We start from the raw sequence: 19,394 nt of genomic DNA, 5'->3' as shown, positions 1-19,394 counted from the left end.
AAAAGGGTGAAAGAAATACTGACGAGGTCCTGATATTGACGAGGGGGCGGAGAATTCGCATCAGCTGTGTGTGTGTGTGTGTGTGCTTGGCCATCATCAAGTCGTATTTCAGACTGGACGTGCTGCGATGATGATAGCTCAGTTCACAACGACAAAACACACAGATCACTTTGGTCTCGTCAATGGAACCATTTGGCAACTTTTTAAAAGTAAACTTTCCATTCAGAATCTTATTGGCATCCATTTCGGCGTCTCGCGCTCGTCATCCACTCAAAACGTAACGTTAACCAACTATTTGGCCGGCTCGCAAGCCCAAACAAGTGTGTGCGGTGTGCCTGTTGTTTTGTTTCCGGTCTAGCTAGATCCGCTTGCACTTTGGTCGACGAAGCAACAAAACGTCCTTGCGCAGCGCAAGCCATTGAAATGAATGGGTTTCATAGCGCAGCGCCGTGTATGCCGCGTCCTGTTGCAAAAGCATGTGAAAAAAACTACAGTTTGCTGGGCCAAAAAGACCGTTAATCGCGCGATATAAAAATTAACGCCGTTAATAACTCGTTTAACTGAAAGCCCTAATGTGTGTATATATATATATATATATATATGTTTGTGTTTTGTATGTATGTGTATATATTGTCCTTGAATTCTTTCTTGTGTGACACACCTGAATGAAAGGCTCATTATTATGCGGGTCTTTGTCTTCTCAGGCGAGAACCACCTAATTGCTTGGGTCAGTTTGGAGTTCAGGAGATTGTCTTGACCAGGACCACACCCCTAAATGCATTGAAGCAACTGCCATGTGATTGGTTGATTTAGATAATTGCATTAATGAGAAATTGAACATATATATATATATATATATAATTAGTCCTTGCATTCTTTCTTGTGTGACACCTGAATGAAAGGCTCATTATGCAGGGTCATTGTCTTCTCAGGTGTGAACCACCTAATTATTCATGAGGGGGTTGGGCCATTCACGCCCATTCACTTATTGCCTTTCCAAACAAAAAAAAATGTTTTTCACAATTTAAAACAATGTATTGTTTTATGTGAATGATTAGGCAGGATGATTTTCAGATCATTTTGAAGCAAAAACTCAAGGTGACAACATCCACTAGTCAAAAGTCTTGTGGACACATATTTAGTTTGTGTTTTGTGGCCTTATTTCAGAGACTTTTAGTTTTAGTTTTTTCAATAACCATGCATAAACAATATTCTCTCAAAAAAACAAACATGTACATGTTGCTCACATATAATGGTAGCCCTGTTTGTGCTAAATAGTGTAATTTCACCTGTGCCATTAATATGTTTATAAGCAACTGAAAAAAGCACAAATTATATATAAATTATATATTATATATATGTAATTATAATAGCCTATCAATTTTATACTAAAATTAGGCCTTCCCTAATAATTTTAATACAATACTACTAATAATGATTTAATACATACATACGTAAATTGGTAATGCTAAATCCTCTTGATATTGATAGCTGATGCTTGTTTTGACTATATCTCTGGATAAACAATATTATGGTCTATCGGCGCAACCCGGCACAGGGGTTTATCGTGCATGCATATATTTCACACGTATAGTGTGAGCAGTGAAGTTGCAGCTCGATGATCAGACCGTATAGTGTGAACACATAAAACGTGAGCTTTGGCTTTACATCGCATGCGATCTACTCGTTCAGTGTGAGTAGGTAACCTTGCTGAAATCGCACAGACATCGCACAGTGTATGCCTGCCTTAAGGGTGTAAAAGGTCACTAATATATTTAGGTGCGAGAGCGAAAAGTGCCTTGTAAACAAAAGTCAAAGTTTTAAAATTCACCCTATATTCCACCGGGAGCCAGTGTAGAGATACCAAAACTGGGGAAATATGATCCCTTTTTCTTAATCCTGTTAACAGCCTGGCTGCAGCATTTTGGACGAGTTATAGACGGGATAATACAGTTTAGGGCAGAAGACTATACAATGATTTGCAATAGTCTAACCTAGATGACATAATCATGTTGTGGTTTCTTTTCTTTTGTGAAATCACTTCTCAGAGATCTTTGATGCCAGAAATATTAGACTTTATTTTCCAACAAAGCCGAGCACCCTCCGCAGAAGGTCGCTCCAGATCATTGCCCAGCTTCACACATATACATACATCCTTTTCCTAAGATGGTAACACACCCTATAGATTATTTTTGGGGTCTTATACCATGTGACTTCTCAAACTAAAGTCAAACACAGAGGAAATAATAGTGTACTAATATATAGTTAAATTACTTATTTTCTAAATAATAAAATCTTCTACAATACACACCGTCACACACACACTCATGTGTATATGAGGATTTATTACACACATTTATTCTGACATGATATTTCAGTGACAGAAGGTCAGCTCTGTTATTATTGTAATGAAGAGACAATAAGAGACTATATAACATCTCACTGTTACTGGTTTATCATGCAGCCCAAAGCATTATGGGTAGAATCTCTCTACACTCTATTCTCATTCATCAACACAGTTTCACTGATGATTCACAATGAACCCTAAACCCAGGATAGAGTGTGTGTGTGAATGTGGTCTGGACTGTGTGTATGAGGCTCATTCTATCAGAGACGCTGTAGAAGGACAGAGTTCCTGCACTGGGATCCACATACACTCCTATTTTACGGCCGATGGGCTTTACAGGGACATTAGTCTCTATGTTTTTGTGCCAGAATGAGTAACTGGAGGGAGTGCAGATCAAACTCCAGGACTGATCATTACATCCAAACACACACTCAAAACCCCCACCCTTCCTGCTGATGCTCTTATATGACACTGCTATATACACTTCACCACTCCACTCGATTTCCCAGTAACAGCGTCCACTCACACTCTCTCTACACAACATCTGCCACACACTATCAAATCTGTCTGGATGATCAGGATACGACTGGACTTTGCCAGTCAATGTCATCGCTCTGTTCTCCTCTGACAGAAGGAGGTGTTTATGTGCTGTGTTTGGATCCAGAGTGAGCTGATGGGAATCTGATGGAGAGAAAACACATCAGAATCAGGAATTATGAATCTGATATTGTAATGTATCTGAACTCTTCATGTTCAATATATCAGCATATCTCAGTACAGTTTAATCATCATGTACATGATCACTCTAAAACTCTTCTGTCATGTTTTCTCTCAGCTTCTCCAGAAGAACATGAACACACTCAGTGAGTTTCTCTGCTTGTTTTCTGACTTACATTGAAGGAACTCGCTCCTGGTCTTGGGAACATCTGTGGAAATCAACAGACATGAAGAGTGTGATTATCATGTCAAGAGAAAATGATCCTGCATCCATTGCTAACACATGCAGAAATCCTCCAACACAGAAGATCTTTAGAAATGTCTCTGCTGTTTACAGAGCCCAGATCCTTACACAACCACTATTGAGGGTTCGATATTATTGACATGTCACCATATTTGATTTGGCTTCTGTAGACATGAACTGATCACAGATTTGATTTGAAAGACACTAGGACTTAAATTCCACTTTGTTCATAATACAAAGTAATAACATCACTTCATAAGACTTGGATTAAACCTCAATCTCCTTATTAGTCTTTTTCCAAAGAGACATCAATTGATCAATAAATGTCTCATGCTCAATCATTTAATTAGCCTATATTATAATTCTACTGCTTATTATTATCATTTCTGTGAACACACGGAAGCCACATTATGATCATTTCTGTGAACACACGGAAGCCACATTTGAGTTGAATCATGAAACTGCATCATTGATCTTAAGGAGGTGCTTTGATATGTGTAAATCCTCTGAGTTGGATGGGATTTTTCTCAGCTTTCGGGGACAGTCTGAGCCCTCTACTATTTTATATGATTCAAGCCGCTGTTGAGAGGGTGTCCCTTTCCAGAGATGTGAATATTGCAGTTATTTCGCTTTTGCTCAAAAAGGACAAGGACCCTAACGCTTGTTCAAGTTATAGGCCTCTGTCCCTTCTAAATGCTGATCTGAACATTTTCGCTATATTGCTTGCGCGACGGCCTCAGCCGGTCATGACTAAGCTTGTCAACTGCGACCAGACCGGCTTCATTAGAACTAGATTAGCATCTGATAGTGTTAGAAGTTTACTCCACATAATACAGGGGTCATCTTCGGTGACTCATTCGTTGAGTCATCGGAGAATCATTTATAACACTCGTTACAGCAGGACATAAAGTAGCAGAGCATGATTGGAACAGACAGGTTGGTACAGGATCAACTACGGAAGTGACAGCTTTCATTTCACATGGAATATGGTTAAGGAAAATGTGTACACTATATCAAATGTTTCATTCCCTTTGTCCCCATCTGTTTTTATTTTAAATTATCTTTATGATATCCAACTTAACAAAATTCAGAAACAAGTGTTTTAGCTGGGTTGACAGCTGCCAAGAAAAGAGTAGCACAGAGATGGAAACCTCCACATTCTCTTAATGAGCAATATTGGGTTCTCACATTTAAAGATCAGAATCAGAATCAGAATCAGAAAGAGCTTTATTGCCAAGTGTGCTTGCACACACAAGGAATTTGTTTTGGTACTGAGGCTTCCAGTGGACATATACAAATACAACATGAAACATAATACTACAAATTATAAGAAAAAAAAATAAAAATATAAATATATGAGAATAAAACTATCACAGTTGGGTTTAGTCAGAATAGACATTTTCAGATTTACAGATTATGAACCTATTTACAGTGTTTTGAATATTATAAATAAATAAATCTACATATAAGTATCACCTGAGTTGTGGGATATTGCACTAAACAGTGGGAGTATTGCACTTACAGGCATATGCCTTGGGAGGAGTGTTAACTGTTCAGGAGGGAAATGGCCTGTGGGAAGAAACTGTTCCTGTGCCGAGATGTTCTTGTGGCCAGTGATCTGAGTCTCCGTCTTGACGGTAACAGTTCAAACAGGTGGTGTCCAGGGTGAGTGGAGTCTGTGATGATTTTACCTGCTCTCTTCCTCACTCTGGAAGAGTACAGGTCCTGGAGGTTTGGCAGGGGGGCACCAATAATCCTCTCCGCAGTCCGGACTGTCCGTTGTAGTCTCCTGATGTCTGATTTGGTAGCTGAACCAAACCAGACAGTGATGGAAGCGCACAAGACAGACTCAATGACGGCTGAGTAGAACTGAATCAGCAGATCCTGTGGCAGGTTGAACTTCCTCAGCTGGCGAAGGAAGTACAGTCTCTGCTGGGCCTTTTTCACAGTGGAGTCAATGTGATTGTCCCACTTCAGGTCCTGAGAGATGATAGTGCCCAGGAACCTGAATGACTCCACTGCTTCCACAGTGCTGTTCATGATGGTGAGTGGGGGGAGTGCTGAGCTGTTCCTCCTGAAGTCCACGATCATCTCCACTGTTTTGAGCGTGTTCAGCTCAAGGTTGTTATAACTGCACCAGGCAGCCAGCTGTTCAACCTCCAGTCTGTAAGCAGACTCGTCACCGTTTCGGATGAGACCGATGACAGTGGTGTCGTCTGCAAATTTCAGGAGCTTGACAGTGGGGTCTTTAGAAGTGCAGTCATTAGTGTACAGGGAGAAGAGCAGTGGGGAGAGAACGCACCCTTGGGGAGCACCAGTGCTGATTGTGAGTGTCTTGGATGTGTGTTTCCCCAGTCTCACTCGCTGCTGCCGGTCCGTCAGGAAGCTGGTGATCCACTGACAGATCGAGGATGGTATGGAGAGCTGGGTCAGTTTGGCTGTGAGAAGACCAGGCATGATGGTATTGAAGGCCGAACTGAAGTCCACAAAGAGGATCCTTGCATAAGTCCCTGGTCTGTCGAGATGTTGCAGGATATAATGCAGTCCCATGTTGACTGCATCATCCACAGACCTGTTTGCTCTGTAAGCAAACTGAAAGGGATCCAGCAGGGGTCCGGTGATGTCCTTCAGGTGGGCCAGCACCAGTCTTTCAAACGACTTCATGACCACAGACGTGAGAGCGACAGGTCTGTAGTCATTAAGTCCAGTGATTTTGGGTTTTTTGGGGACAGGAATGATAGTGGAGCGTTTGAAGCAGCAGGGAACTTCACACTGCTCCAATGATCTGTTGAAGATCTGCGTGAAGACCGGGGCCAGTTGGTCAGCGCAGGCTTTTAAACAAGCAGATGAGATGCCGTCTGGGCCTGAGGCTTTCCTAGTCTTCTGTTTTTTGAAGACTCGGCTCACGTCCTCCACACAGACCTTAAGCTCAGGTTGGATGGCAGGAGGGGGGAGTGATAATTGGAGAACAGGAGGTGATGCTGAATGTGTGAAGTGCAGATCAGACCGGGTGTGTGGTGTGAATGAGGGCTTTTCAAACCGGCAGTAAAATGAATTTAAATCGTCAGCCAGGTGTTGATTGTCCACAGATCGAGGGGATGGTGACTTGTAGTTGGTAATGTTCCTCAGGCCATTCCAGACTGATGATGGGTCGTTGGATGAAAACTGTTTTTTCAGTTTATCAGAGTAGTTCCTTTCAGCAACTTTGATCTCCTTTATCAATCTGTTTCTGGCCTGGTTATACAAGATTTTATCCCCACTTCTGTAAGCATCCTCTTTGGCATGACGAAGGTGTTTGAGTTTCCCAGTAAACCATGGTTTATCATTAGTGAATGATAAGAATGTCCTGGTAGGAATGCATGTATCCTCACAGAAACTTATATATGATGTTACAGTATCTGTGAGCTCATCCAGATCATTGGTAGCAGCTTCAAAAACAGTCCAATCAGTGCAATCAAAGCAGGCCTGTAGATCCTGCTCTGCTTCATTAGTCCATCTTTTTACAGTCCTTATTCCAGGTTTAGCTGATTTCAGTTTCTGCCTGTAGGTCGGTATGAGATGAACCAAACAGTGATCAGAGAGCCCCAAAGCTGCCCGTGGGACGGAGTGATATGCATTTCTTATTGTGGTGTAACAGTGGTCCAGTATATTACTGTCTCTGGTGGGACATGTAACGTGCTGTCTGTATTTTGGTAGTTCACGGGAAAGATTTGCTTTGTTAAAATCCCCAAGAATGATTAAAAGAGAGTCTGGGTACCTTTGTTCCGTTTCAGATATTTGTTCAGCCAGCTGTTGTAGCGCCGCGCTCACGCACGCGTCTGGAGGGATGTAAACATTCACGAGAATGAAAGAGGAAAATTCCCGAGACGAGTAGAAGGGTTTACAGTTTATGAAATGTGCCTCTAAATTAGGAGAGCACATCTTCTTCAGTGTTGTTACATCTGAACACCAACTTTCGTTAATGTAGAAACACAATCCACCACCTCTCGTTTTCCCCGTTAGCTCCGCGATGCGATCCGCTCGGAACAGCTGGAAGCCCGGCAGATGTATTGCGTTGTCCGGTATGGCTTCACTCAGCCAGGTTTCAGTGAAGCACAAAGCAGCAGAGTTTAAAAAATCCTTGTTAGTGTGGGTGAGGAGAAGAAGTTCATCCGTTTTGTTAGGAAGGGATCGGAGATTCGCGAGATGAATGCTGGGGAGTGCAGTGCGCAGGCCGCGCTCGCGGAGTTTAACCAGCGCGCCGGCTCGCTTCCCGCGTTTGCGTCTGAACGCGCGTTTGAACAACAACGCTGCCCCTCCGACGAGAATGTCCAGCAAAACGTCCGAATAATCAAAATCTGTAGAAAAGGTTTCTGGTGTGTGTTTCCTAATGTCCAGTAGTTCGTCTTTGGTGAAACTGATAGGAAAAGAATGACTAAACGCAGAACAAACGAACAAAAACAACACAATAGCTGGAGAGCTCCACACCGAGGCAGCCATCCGCGGCGCCATCTTGGATCTTGGATCATCTTAAAGATGTGGTGTATCTCCGATTTTCCCCTGCGCGCATTCACGTTGCAAGAGAGGACACCATTAGACTCTGGGCCCAAACTTTAGAGAAACTCAAGGGTCTACTGATTTAAATTAAGAAGATCAGTTTTGATGAGTTTTCTTGTCTGAAATATTGCCGTCATGATGTGTTGAACTAATTTATACAGCATATTAAGCTTTTATCTGCTAAAAATATATTGAATTGTTTTTGTCTCTCATTTTAATATTGAAGCTTGATTTTCTTATAATACTGTCACAGTTCTGTTATGTTTGGACTTAGTCCAAGTTTGTTTATCTTCAGTCACACGTCTTCTTTGTTCTAGTTTCCTGCCACTCTTAGTCACTATGGTTACTGATTATGATTATTCCTGCCTTGTTTGGATTTCCTTCTGTGTGGACTATATATATAAATAGTGTTAGTGTATTAAATAGTGGTGTGCAGATCGAAACACTGAAACAGTTGAAGCAAATGTGCCATATGGTGTTCGAAACAACCCGACCCCCGTCTCCATGGTGACCCCTAGTGGACAGACCTGTGTAAAAGTAACAAAAAACCCGGGCCAAACATGCATAAAAACACCTTTTACAATTTTTTTGCTAAATTAAATGCAATTATTTAATTATCTAATAGGATTATCAAGTGTCTATGTTATTTTATCAATTGTCAGGGTTTGTTTTGTTTGTTCTATGAATGGCTCAGCTAAACAGGCCAATAAGAGATAATTAAAAACAATAATTAATTTCACTTACACTAATGTCTAACTATAAAGTCTTCAAATGTATAAAACTGACCAGAGATCAGGTAACAGACACTTGTTCATTGGTTCTCAGTGACTCCTCAGGATTCATGGGTTGACAGAGATCATCGTCCCCAGTGGTGAACCATTGAAGTTTCGAAGTGTTTGAAACAGTTGTGACGTAATGAAGCCTCGTTTACTGAAATAATGTGACTCTGGCAGTTTGATACATGCTCTGAACCATTGATTCGGAACAAAAGATTGGTAAGGTTGAAGCTTCATAAAGCAGTGTTTTGAAATTGCCATCACTAGGGGAGAGCCGGGACGATTGAAACTCTTTCCCATTGAAAATTGCTTTAATTACGGTTCGTGGTTCTCTGTTCCTCTTTTAAAATTAATGCTTTGTCTACATCTTTTATAACAGAAGCGATGGCTGAATCTACACATCTAAATTCTCCAGCGGCAGCCATTCTTTGTTGTAAACGAGTTCAACCCAAGCACTCTTTGGTGACGTGGACGATTACGTTACTGTTGTTCATCTGTTCATCATCGCATAAAGCCCGCCCTGACAATTTGATTAGTCCAAACAGCTTTGGTTCAGGCATACTTGCTTCACAACGGATAAAGTCCAGACCAACCCAGACCCCCCCCCCCCCCCCCCCCGTCAACATTTTACACAATTATACCCACACCTGTTAGGAAATATGGTTGTATAGTGTATATTGCATATAACATTTACCTGAAGACTGTATGGGGCCGATAGTGTCACTGGCTTCACTCACTCCCACTTTACTCACTATCCTGTAGCGGATCAAGTACTGCTTTCCAAACTTTCCAGTCAGAGTAAAGTCTTCATCAGCTGTGTTTATGATCATCCACTGTTCCTCAGCTCCAGAATCTGTTTTCACCTGCTGGTACTCCACTCTGAACTGCACAGTTTCTCCAGTTGGGGACTTCTGCAGTTTCAGTAACACACTGCGCTCCATGACCTTCTTCACTTCTGGTGGGGGAGGCTTCGACACGGGCTGGAACTGTGTATCTGTCAGCTTCCCTTTTTCATACAGATAGATAGAGGAGCCTGGATTGGAGGGGTCGGAGATGGCAGAAATAATGAATCGATTTCTCTTTTCATCTTTATTAGCCTCTGAAAAACTCCTGAAAAGAGATAAGTTCTCTCTCATCTTTGAGTTGACACCAGGATTGTTGAACCAATCTTTTGATACTAACATGCTGGACTGGAGTTTCATTACCAGATTTATTTACCCTTTTTTTTTTTTTATGAATTTATTTTCATTTACCCTTTAAACTTATCCGATTCCAGAAAGTTCTTCAGAGTTGAAAGATACGGGTCTTCATATTTCAGAGATGTGAAGGTCAAGCACACCACAACATCAATATTAGGTTTAAGGAGGATGGTGTTGAGACGGTTTGAGTCTTCAGTATTGATTTCCTTCAGTATCTCGGTGTGAGAACTCAAGAGGTTAAGTTCAGCGTCTGCATGATCTAACCACTGGTTAAGCATGTCAGCTTTGAAAGGGGAACTGTAGTGGATCTTCAGGATGTCTTCCAATGAATTTTGCTCCATCTCTCCTCCTCGTATAGCAGGCAAGACCTTGGCCACTTCTTTCAGGAGCATCGGTTTGTAATTGTTAAGAGAGCACTTAAATAAACCGAGCCTCTCTTTGATGTCATTGAAAACATTTACCAACGGTTTTCTAGACATGTCTTCGCATGTCCTCTGTACTTCTCCCAGCCCCTCTATTATATCTTGAGTGTTGGAAACCAGACTTGTGCTAATTTCTCTCTCCAACCGAGCAGCTTTTGTATCCAGTAGAGAAAGAGGATAGAGCCAGACCTTTATTGGAACTGCGTTCAGTGGCTTCTCCTTCAGTATAGTGGGGAGCTTCTTGTACACCTCCAGGGCCTCCATGTAAGTGGTGGGGTTCTGCTCAAGGCGGACGTCACCATAAAACGTGCAGGCAGTCTTCTCAGCCACTTTCTTTTGACCATCTGTCATTTGTAAAGCTCCTTGTCCCTCAATGGAAAATAGAGGAATCCGCTTGACCATGACATTCAGATTTCACTCAATCTCCTGCTTATCTTCATCTTCTGAAAATGTCAGATCAAACACCATGACTGCCTGAGCTCCGTATAGTACACCTGTGACCACATGAGTTGCAGTTTTCTGGTCAAAGACCTGAGGGTAGGTGATCTTGCCCAGCTGAGTCATAGTGAGCTGTTCGAATCTTGTGGTTTCACTGTAATACATTGTAACTCTGGACTGTTGGTTTGAGGATTTGGAGTCACGCAGGAACTTGGCAGATCCTCCCACCTCCACCAGCCCTCCCAAGAAGCTGGCCTTCAGGGAAGCACTTACATCCAGAAGACTGGACTTACTAGAGAGAGAGTCTGAGCTACTAAACTTCAAATCTGTCATGGGCTGTGGACGGCTGTCCAGATCTTCATTCAGCGACTTCTTATCCCACAGAGTAACACCTGAAACGAGAAATGGTTTTAACGTATGAGGACTCAAATGTACTGTTGAAGTAAACATGCCGATTTTGTACCTATTAGACTACCAGGGCTTGACATTAAAACCCGCCATTTGCAGGTGGATTTCAGCTGTGGCATGTATTAATGGCTTGAATTAATGAATGGGGCATTTATATAGTGCTTTGAGATGTACAGCAGTACACCCAAAGCTCTTTACAATCAGATCAGGGGAATCTCTCCTCAACATCCACCAGTGATCAGGAGCCACAGAACAAAGCCGCAAGTGTGCTCACCACGCACCGGCTCAGGGCTCGCAAAATTTCAAAATCGCTGGCACTCTTCAGATTTTGGTAGCCGAAATGAATTTTCCTTTCCCAAATAAAAAGACAAATTTTAAATGTAGAAAATTGTTTGGGAGTCAAAACATTAATCAAAACCTTTTTCAAAACACAAATAACAACAATCGGATATAAAATTATCAAATTAGATTCATCAATACAAATATGCATCTGGTTCTAGTAGAACTGAAATCCTGCAGTAAATCCATGCTCCTCTTGACATTGTCACACACACACACACAATAGGGGCTTTCACACCGGATAGTTCTAGGAACTCGCCACCAGGATGTTTCCCCGAGAACTAATGGTTCCCATAGGAACGTTTTCCTGGTTGCATTCGCACCGCCAGTAGGAACTATGAAGTGACGTACAGAGTACACAGTTTCATTACTTTTAATTTAGCAAGGGCTATCTGTACTTGTTCTGTTTTGGTAAACACAGCAAACACTTGAAGCGAAAACTATCATTAACTTGTTCAGAAAATTGAAATAGTCTGGCGAGGTGGGGCCATGGGTTGGCACATTCCCGGGAAGGACCTGCTGCACCTTCATCCATTGTTTCGTCCGTGGTTTCGTCCGTGGTTTCGTCTCTTATCTAAATCTGAGCATGGAGTTGACTTTGGCGGAAAGCTGAAGGTGATTGCTGATAGGCTGTCCCAGTCAGTGGCGCCTGCACAATCCAATCACATTTGAGAGGGAAAAAAACAAATTGAGGGTTTCAGAAATTTTTCTTTTTTCCTTTTTTTTTTGTTTAGAAGTAACGGGTACTCACGGTTATGGATATAAATGTAGCGGAGTAAAGAGTACAATATTTGCCTCTTAAATGTACACTACCGTTCAAAAGTTTGGGATCAGTGAGAATTTTATTTTTATTTTTTGGAGGAAAGAAATCAATACTTTTATTTATCAAGGAATAATTAATTTGATCGAAAGTGACAGTAAAGACATTTATAATGTTACAAAAGATTCTAACCCTAACCCTATTCATCAAAGAATCCAAAAAAAACAAAAAAACTGTACAACTGACAGACAAACAACTGTTTCAACATTGATAATAATAATAAATGTTTCTTGAGCATCAAATCCTCATATTATACTGATTTGTGAAGGATCATTTGACAGTGAAGACACTGACACTGGTGATGCTGAAAATTCAGCTTTGATCACAGGAATAAATTACACTTTACTATATATTCACACAGAAAACAGCTGATTTACACTGGAATAATATTTAATACTATAACTGATTTTTGTTGTCAACTTTTGTCGATTTTTAATCAAATAAGCGCAGCCATGGTTAGCAGAAGAGAATTCTTTTAAAAGTATTTAAAATGATACGACCCCAAACTTTTGAACGGTAGTGTACTTGAGTAAAGTCATGAGTACTCCCCAAAAATGATACTCGAGTAAAGTACAGATCCCTCAAAATTGTACTTAAGTACTGTACTCATGTAAATGTAGTCCGTTACTGTACGGCTCTACTTATTTTGACGGCGCTGTTCGCATTCTCTGTGTTCATTAGTTTATGAGCTGTCTAATACATTATTAGATAGAACTGTCATAAATCGAAAGTAGACAGTAATGAAAAAGTAGTAGCGTTTGCCGTGTGTTTGATGTCCAGTGTTGCTAAGCAGAAATGCATAATCATGTTTTGCCTGGTCTCCTCAAAGTTGCGTTGTACACTCACCTAAAGGATTATTAGGAACACCATACTAATACTGTGTTTGACCCCCTTTCGCCTTCAGAACTGCCTTAATTCTACGTTCTTCAACAAGGTGCTGAAAGCATTCTTGCAAAAAATGTTGGCCCATATTGATAAGATAGCATCTTACAGTTGATGGAGAATTGTGGGATGCACATCCAGGCCACGAAGCTCCCGTTCCACCACATCTCAAAGATGCTCTATGGGTTTGAGATCTGGTGACTGTGGGGGCCATTTTAGTACAGTGAACTCATTGTCATGTTCAAGAAACCAATTTGAAATGATTCAAGCTTTGTGACATGGTGCATTATCCTGCTGGAAGTAGCCATCAGAGGATGGGTACATGGTGGCCATAAAGGGATGGATATGGTCAGAAACAATGCTCAGGTAGGCCGTGGCATTTAAACGATGCCCAATTGGCACTAAGGGGCCTAAAGTGTGCCAAGAAAACATCACCCACACCATTACACCACCACCACCAGCCTGCACAGTGGTAACAAGGCATGATGGATCCATGTTCTCATTCTGTTTACGCCAAATTCTGACTCTACCATCTGAATGTCTCAACAGAAATCGAGACTCATCAAACCAGGCAACATTTTTCCAGTCTTCAACTGTCCAAATTTGGTGAGTTCTTGCAAATTGTAGCCACTTTTTCCTATTTGTAGTGGAGATGAGTGGTACCCGATGGGTTCTTCTGCTGTTGTAGCCCATCCGCCTCAAGGTTGTGCGTGTTGTGGCTTCACAAATGCTTTGCTGCATACCTCGGTTGTAACGAGTGGTTATTTCAGTCAAAGTTGCTCTTCTATCAGCTTGAATCAGTCGGCCCATTCTCCTCTGACCTCTAGCATCAACAAGGCATTTTCGCCCACAGGACTGCCGCATACTGGATGTTTTTACCTTTTCACACAATTCTTTGTAAACCCTAGAAATGGTTGTGCGTGAAAATCCCAGTAACTGAGCAGATTGTGAAATACTCAGACCGGCCCGTCTGGCACCAACAACCATGCCACGCTCAAAATTGCTTAAATCACCTTTCTTTCCCATTCTGACATTCAGTTTGGAGTTCAGGAGATTGTCTTGACCAGGACCACACCCCTAAATGCATTGAAGCAACTGCCATGTGATTGGTTGATTAGATAATTGCATTAATGAGAAATTGAACAGGTGTTCCTAATAATCCTTTAGGTGAGTGTAATTTCTCTGTAGAATAAAGGTTAAGAGGCTATCTATTAGGGCTGGGCTATATATCGATATAAAAAATATATCAGTATATTTTTAAATGCGATATGGAATTAGACCATATCGCATATATCGATATAGTTCAAAAATGCGCTGTGGTCCTTGCTCCAAGCAAGCTGCTGACCCGGAGCTCTCGCACTGCTCCCCGTGCGTGAAACTGCGGGCTGCAGAAGCCCAGCCGCAACCCATTCACAACCCGAAACAGAGTTTCCGTTACATTCATTCTGCCGTGGAGGGCCGCCACACCAAACATCATCCCGCCACGGCTGCAGCTTCTCAGTGAAGTCCGATATTGTGCACACTATTGTGTTATTGTTAAGCCCCACTAAAGGCATAAAAAATCATTGTAAAGCACCATAATGTTTTCGTGCACTATATTCCAAGACTTTTAAAGTCATTCGATAGCATAATGTGAGGTAAAAAATAATATTTAAGTCGTTAAGTTAAAGTTAATAGAAACTGATCTCTCCATCATTCTCAATTCAGCATTCAAACAGCGCGTCGAGTTCGGTAACGACAGTAACACGACGACACTCTCTTCAAGATCAATGTTCCCACTATTATACTTCATTTGTAGATAAATGTCCATGGTTTGCAGAAAATGACTTTATCTTGCTGGAGTTTATAGCGCTTTCTAAATCATATTCCTTTCTCCCGGGTGTCTGCTAGATTACAGCACTGGACTAGAGAGCGCTATGAATTGTTCTTCATGCGCACTGTAACTGACATTTAAAACTGTTAAAAGAAAAGGCTCAATAAACTGTTGCATAGATAGAATATCCTAAGCATCAAATATCTGTTTGCTTTGTGCAAATGTGAAGCGCTGCACGCTGTGACTTCGCGAGTTTGCGTTGCTTCAAGTGCATCATTTTGCGCACCGGATGCGCATAATCGCTTTGCCGCTCTAAATTGGAGTCTTTCATATTATAATACTTTGTAAAGGTTTAAACACCTTTCGTTCCGCTTTTTGCACATAAACATTATCAAACTCTTGATATCGTTTTATCGAGAAAAATTATATCGCGATAATGAATGAATGAGCACATCAATTTAAAGGGATAGTTCACGTTGAAATTAATTGTTGATATGTTTTAGCTTACCTCAAGGGCATCCAAGATGTAGGTGTTTTTGTGTCCACAGTATTTTCAATTTTGATATTTTTAGCTCAAACCGTTCTTGTCTGTCAGTCATATAATGCAGGTCTATGGTCACCACCTCAAAGAGCATGCACAGAGAAGTCCAAATTAAACATGATTTAATGACTCGTAAATGTAAGTACACATTGATGGCCTAAGACACGAAACGAGCGGTTTGTGTGAGAAAACGAACAGTATTATATCGTTTTTACCTCTTGTAAACACAGCCACGTCCAAGTGTTCTGAGGTCGCGGGCGCTTCGGTCTTTTCCGGAAAGTGCCGGAAAGCGCCAGAAGTGATCTCTCGCGCGTGTACGTCACTCATACAATTGTTTTTTTTATTTTTATTGTTTTTATTGTTTTCTTTTACGACGGATTAAACATCCCGGATAAGCGCAAATTAGTACCCTTTTAATTAGCCGTCTTACCTACAATCTCTGTTCTGTGTAAACAATGAGTGACGTACACGCACGAGAGATCACTTCCGGTGCTTTCCGGAAAAGACCGAAGCGCCCGCGACCTCAGATCACTTGGACGTGGCTGTGTTTACAAGAGGTAAAAACGATATTAATACTGTTCGTTTTCTCACACAAACCGCTCGTTTCGCGTCTTAGGCCATCAATGTGTACTTACATTTACGAGTCATTAAATCATGTTTAATTTGGACTTCTCTGTGCATGCTCTTTGAGGTGGTGACCATAGACCTGCATTATATGACTGACAGACAAGAACGGTTTGGCCTAAAAATATAAAAATTGAAAATACCGTGGAAACAAAGACACCTACATCTTGGATGCCCTTGAGATAAGCTAAAACATAGCAAAAATTTATTTCAAAGTGAACTATCCCTTTAAGACGTGGCTAAAAGTAATTTATGACCTTGTATGGAAAATCCGGACGTTTTTATTACTTTTTATGGCCTAAAATTCTTATTAAATTTAAGACGATTTATGACTCCGAAGAAACCCTGACTTTAAGACATAAGTCATGTGATGATGACGAAGTGATGTGCTGCAGAGAATATACAAGTGAATGTGAGCATTAAAGGAGATGCAAGTTCTTTCGTTCCTGAATTGATGTTTCTGACTCTTCTTTAATGTCCTGTCTTTATAAAAACGGAAAGACACGACAAGAAAATTGCAAGAGAATAAATTATATTTACAACAAAAAAATCTTATTTTTTTCAGACATGCAACAGTTAGTGTTTTGCTGTCTAGATTAAGGAACTTTACACACACCTTAATAGTTAAAAAGGCCTATTAGATGAACTGTCCTGTTATACATTTCATGTAGACTTGATTTGAGTGTGTACAGTGGTCATTTACATATAGCCAACAACAAATTTCCCAACAACAACATTTTGGCCAGTGAAAATCCTGAATGGCTAGTAACTTTGGAAAACAGTGGCAAGTCCTGAAGACTAATTTAATATTTGTGAGCTTCATCGTATGTCTCAATTACCACACATGTACTGTTTCGTTGATTCATATTTGGGTGAAAAAGGGAAAAAAAGCATGTTAGTAGGTACTGTACTCCACCTGGAATGAAGGTGTCCTTGCGGCAGTCGTACAGCATACCAGGAAACAGAGGTCTTCCAAGAGCTGCCACTTCAATGGCCTGTGATGCCATGGCTGCAGGAAATAACAATGGGGATATTTAAACATTAACTAATTTATCATTCTAAAATTATTTTTTACTTGTTACTGATTTCATTGGTTTACACATTGTTTTGAGAATAATAAAAAATGTGATTTCTGGATTTTAATTAGATAAATATGTCAGCATTGGGCATCATATGAAGGGCACGTGCGACTTCTTGGGATAACAATTTTCAGCGTCTCAGATCGGCTCGGTTCGTTAAGCGGTTCGGTGCGCATTATTAACAAGAAGAAACTGGTTTACTCCAATCACTGCTCTGCATTCTGCATGAGATCGCATTACACCAGAGAATTAAAATGTCAGGAAATGCTGATTCAGGTCTGGGCTGGGTTTTCCAAAAGCATCGTGAGCTAAGCTGATAGTAGAGACCGTTGGTGGCAATGCTTACAATCTAGGGTAAATGTACCCATTAAGCCCACCAAAATCTAAGTCTAGGTTTAATTAATAAATATTGACATGGGTTATAAGGAAAACCAGTTAAAATGCAAGATTTATCTCTCATTTGAAAATGTATTAATTAGTTGATGTACAACTTAGAATATAAAATTAAGATGATTTAGGAATAAAGTAAGAAGTCTGGCATGGGCTTAATTGGTACTTTTGGCACCATTTAAAGGACAACTCCGGCTCAAAATGAACCTTTGGTCTAATAACACCTAGTAAACCGTTCTCTGAGATTTGTTTTCATGATAATCAAATATAAAGAGTTTTATCTAAACTGTTTAGCTTATAACGCTAGTATATAGGGCATAGCTCAATGAAAAATAAAAATCACTATTTAATACCACTAACAAGCCTAACACAGTAGCATAATGAGGGTCCCTACATGCAAACCGAAGCATTGAAAACGTTGTAAGTGTACAGACAGTTTAATAAGAATATATTTTATAAAGACAGTCCACTTCGCATATACCAGGAGCCATCTTTGAAAAACAGTTTCGACCAGTCGTGCCAAGTGAGCTGAACTGTGACTTGTAATCTCAAATGGTCCGTTGTTTTCGGAAGAAACCACTGAACACATAAGAGAAGCACTGAATGCAAAAGAGAAAATAATAAATTAGTAAAAATAATTTAAAAAAGAGACTTTGTGCTTCCACAAGATACACACTAAAGAGATGGCAGATTATTCAACCGACGAACCGTTTATGTTTGATGGACGGTCTTCATCTTTTCGAGCCGGAATATACTGATGAAGAGCTGCAGGAGCTCCGTGAAAGGGCTAAGAGAGAGAGAGAGCTGCCGGTGGTCAATGCCGCAACACAGCCTCGTACTTCGGGAAACTAGTGGAGTAACTTACCTGCGGACATTGTGAAGCTATGGACACCGAACAGGAGTGACTGTGTTGCACGGAGCGTGACCTGTTGAGTCACGGCAACCAAGAGACGCGTTTTGTACAGTCTGAAGATTTCCCCGCTCTGATAAATAAAGCTGTACTTGCAACTTTTTTCCATGTCCCGAAAATAAATTGGAGACGGCGACCCATACCGGAGGGACCAGATGGACAGTTATCCGCTGAGTTAGTACACTAGACAATTTATGTTTTAAATCGGTGCAATTATTTCTGATATATAGAGCAACTATTGCGTTATTTTAGTTTGCATCGCCAGCTGTAAGTCTTGCTCATTTATCTGCATGAATGACCGAAAAACCTCTTTCCCTCCCTTTCCCGAGACAGTGCAGACTTAAATATAGTTCATGCATTTCCATGTAATTAGATTTCACAAACGTAATTCCGATCGACCAGCTCACTTGTTAAGGCGTTCGTGGTTCGACTGGTCGAGACTCTTTTCCATAGATCTGGAGGTTGACTGTCTTTATAAAATTAATTCTTATTAAACTGTCTATACACTTACAACGTTCTCAAGGCTTCGATTTGCATGTAGGGATCCTCATTAGGTTACTGTATTAGTGTGGGGCTATTTTGAGCCTTGTTAGTGGTATTAACTAGCGATTTTTATTTTTCATTACTCTATGCCCTATATACTAGTGTTATAGGCTAAACAGTTTTTAGAGATAAAACTCTTTACATTCAATTATCATGAAAACAAATCTCAGAGAACGGTTGACTAGGTACCAATGTGTTATTAGACCAAAGGTTCATTTCGTGCCGGAGTTGTCCTTTAAGCCCGCGTGTGTTCCAAATAAGCCCACATCCTCATTTATTCACAAAATATAAAAATGAATTGATTTTAAAGAAAACATCAAACCTCTCCTTGAACTGCCACCTTAAAGTGGTGGAGGGCTTTGAGTA

General features: G+C 40.8%; 2 protein-coding genes and 1 pseudogene across 3 annotated transcripts in view; 1 reads left to right on the top strand and 2 right to left on the bottom strand.

Moving 5' to 3' along the window:
• Positions 1-19,394, top strand: part of LOC143718338 (uncharacterized) — a 207,772-nt gene that overhangs the window by 78,075 nt on the left and 110,303 nt on the right. The gene's annotated exons all lie outside the window — the stretch shown is intronic.
• Positions 2,328-9,180, bottom strand: LOC143718566 (stonustoxin subunit beta-like). Its single transcript, XM_077209583.1, has 3 exons — positions 9,105-9,180; positions 3,241-3,273; positions 2,328-3,028 (listed from the first exon to the last, which is right to left on the bottom strand). Exons 1-3 carry the CDS (start codon positions 9,178-9,180, stop codon positions 2,511-2,513), a joined length of 627 nt encoding a protein of 208 aa, XP_077065698.1. The 3' UTR covers positions 2,328-2,510.
• LOC143718565 (neoverrucotoxin subunit beta-like) lies at positions 9,271-17,125 on the bottom strand (annotated as a pseudogene). Its single transcript, XR_013196441.1, has 3 exons — positions 17,023-17,125; positions 9,839-11,071; positions 9,271-9,797 (listed from the first exon to the last, which is right to left on the bottom strand). The product of XR_013196441.1 is annotated as a neoverrucotoxin subunit beta-like (transcript).

This window comes from Siphateles boraxobius, unplaced genomic scaffold, assembly GCF_051911475.1.
Source record: "Siphateles boraxobius isolate OS27281-9 unplaced genomic scaffold, OSU_SipBor_1 61, whole genome shotgun sequence".
In the NCBI taxonomy this organism is placed as follows: Eukaryota; Metazoa; Chordata; class Actinopteri; order Cypriniformes; family Leuciscidae; genus Siphateles; species Siphateles boraxobius.
This window is presented reverse-complemented; position numbering and strand designations above follow the sequence as displayed.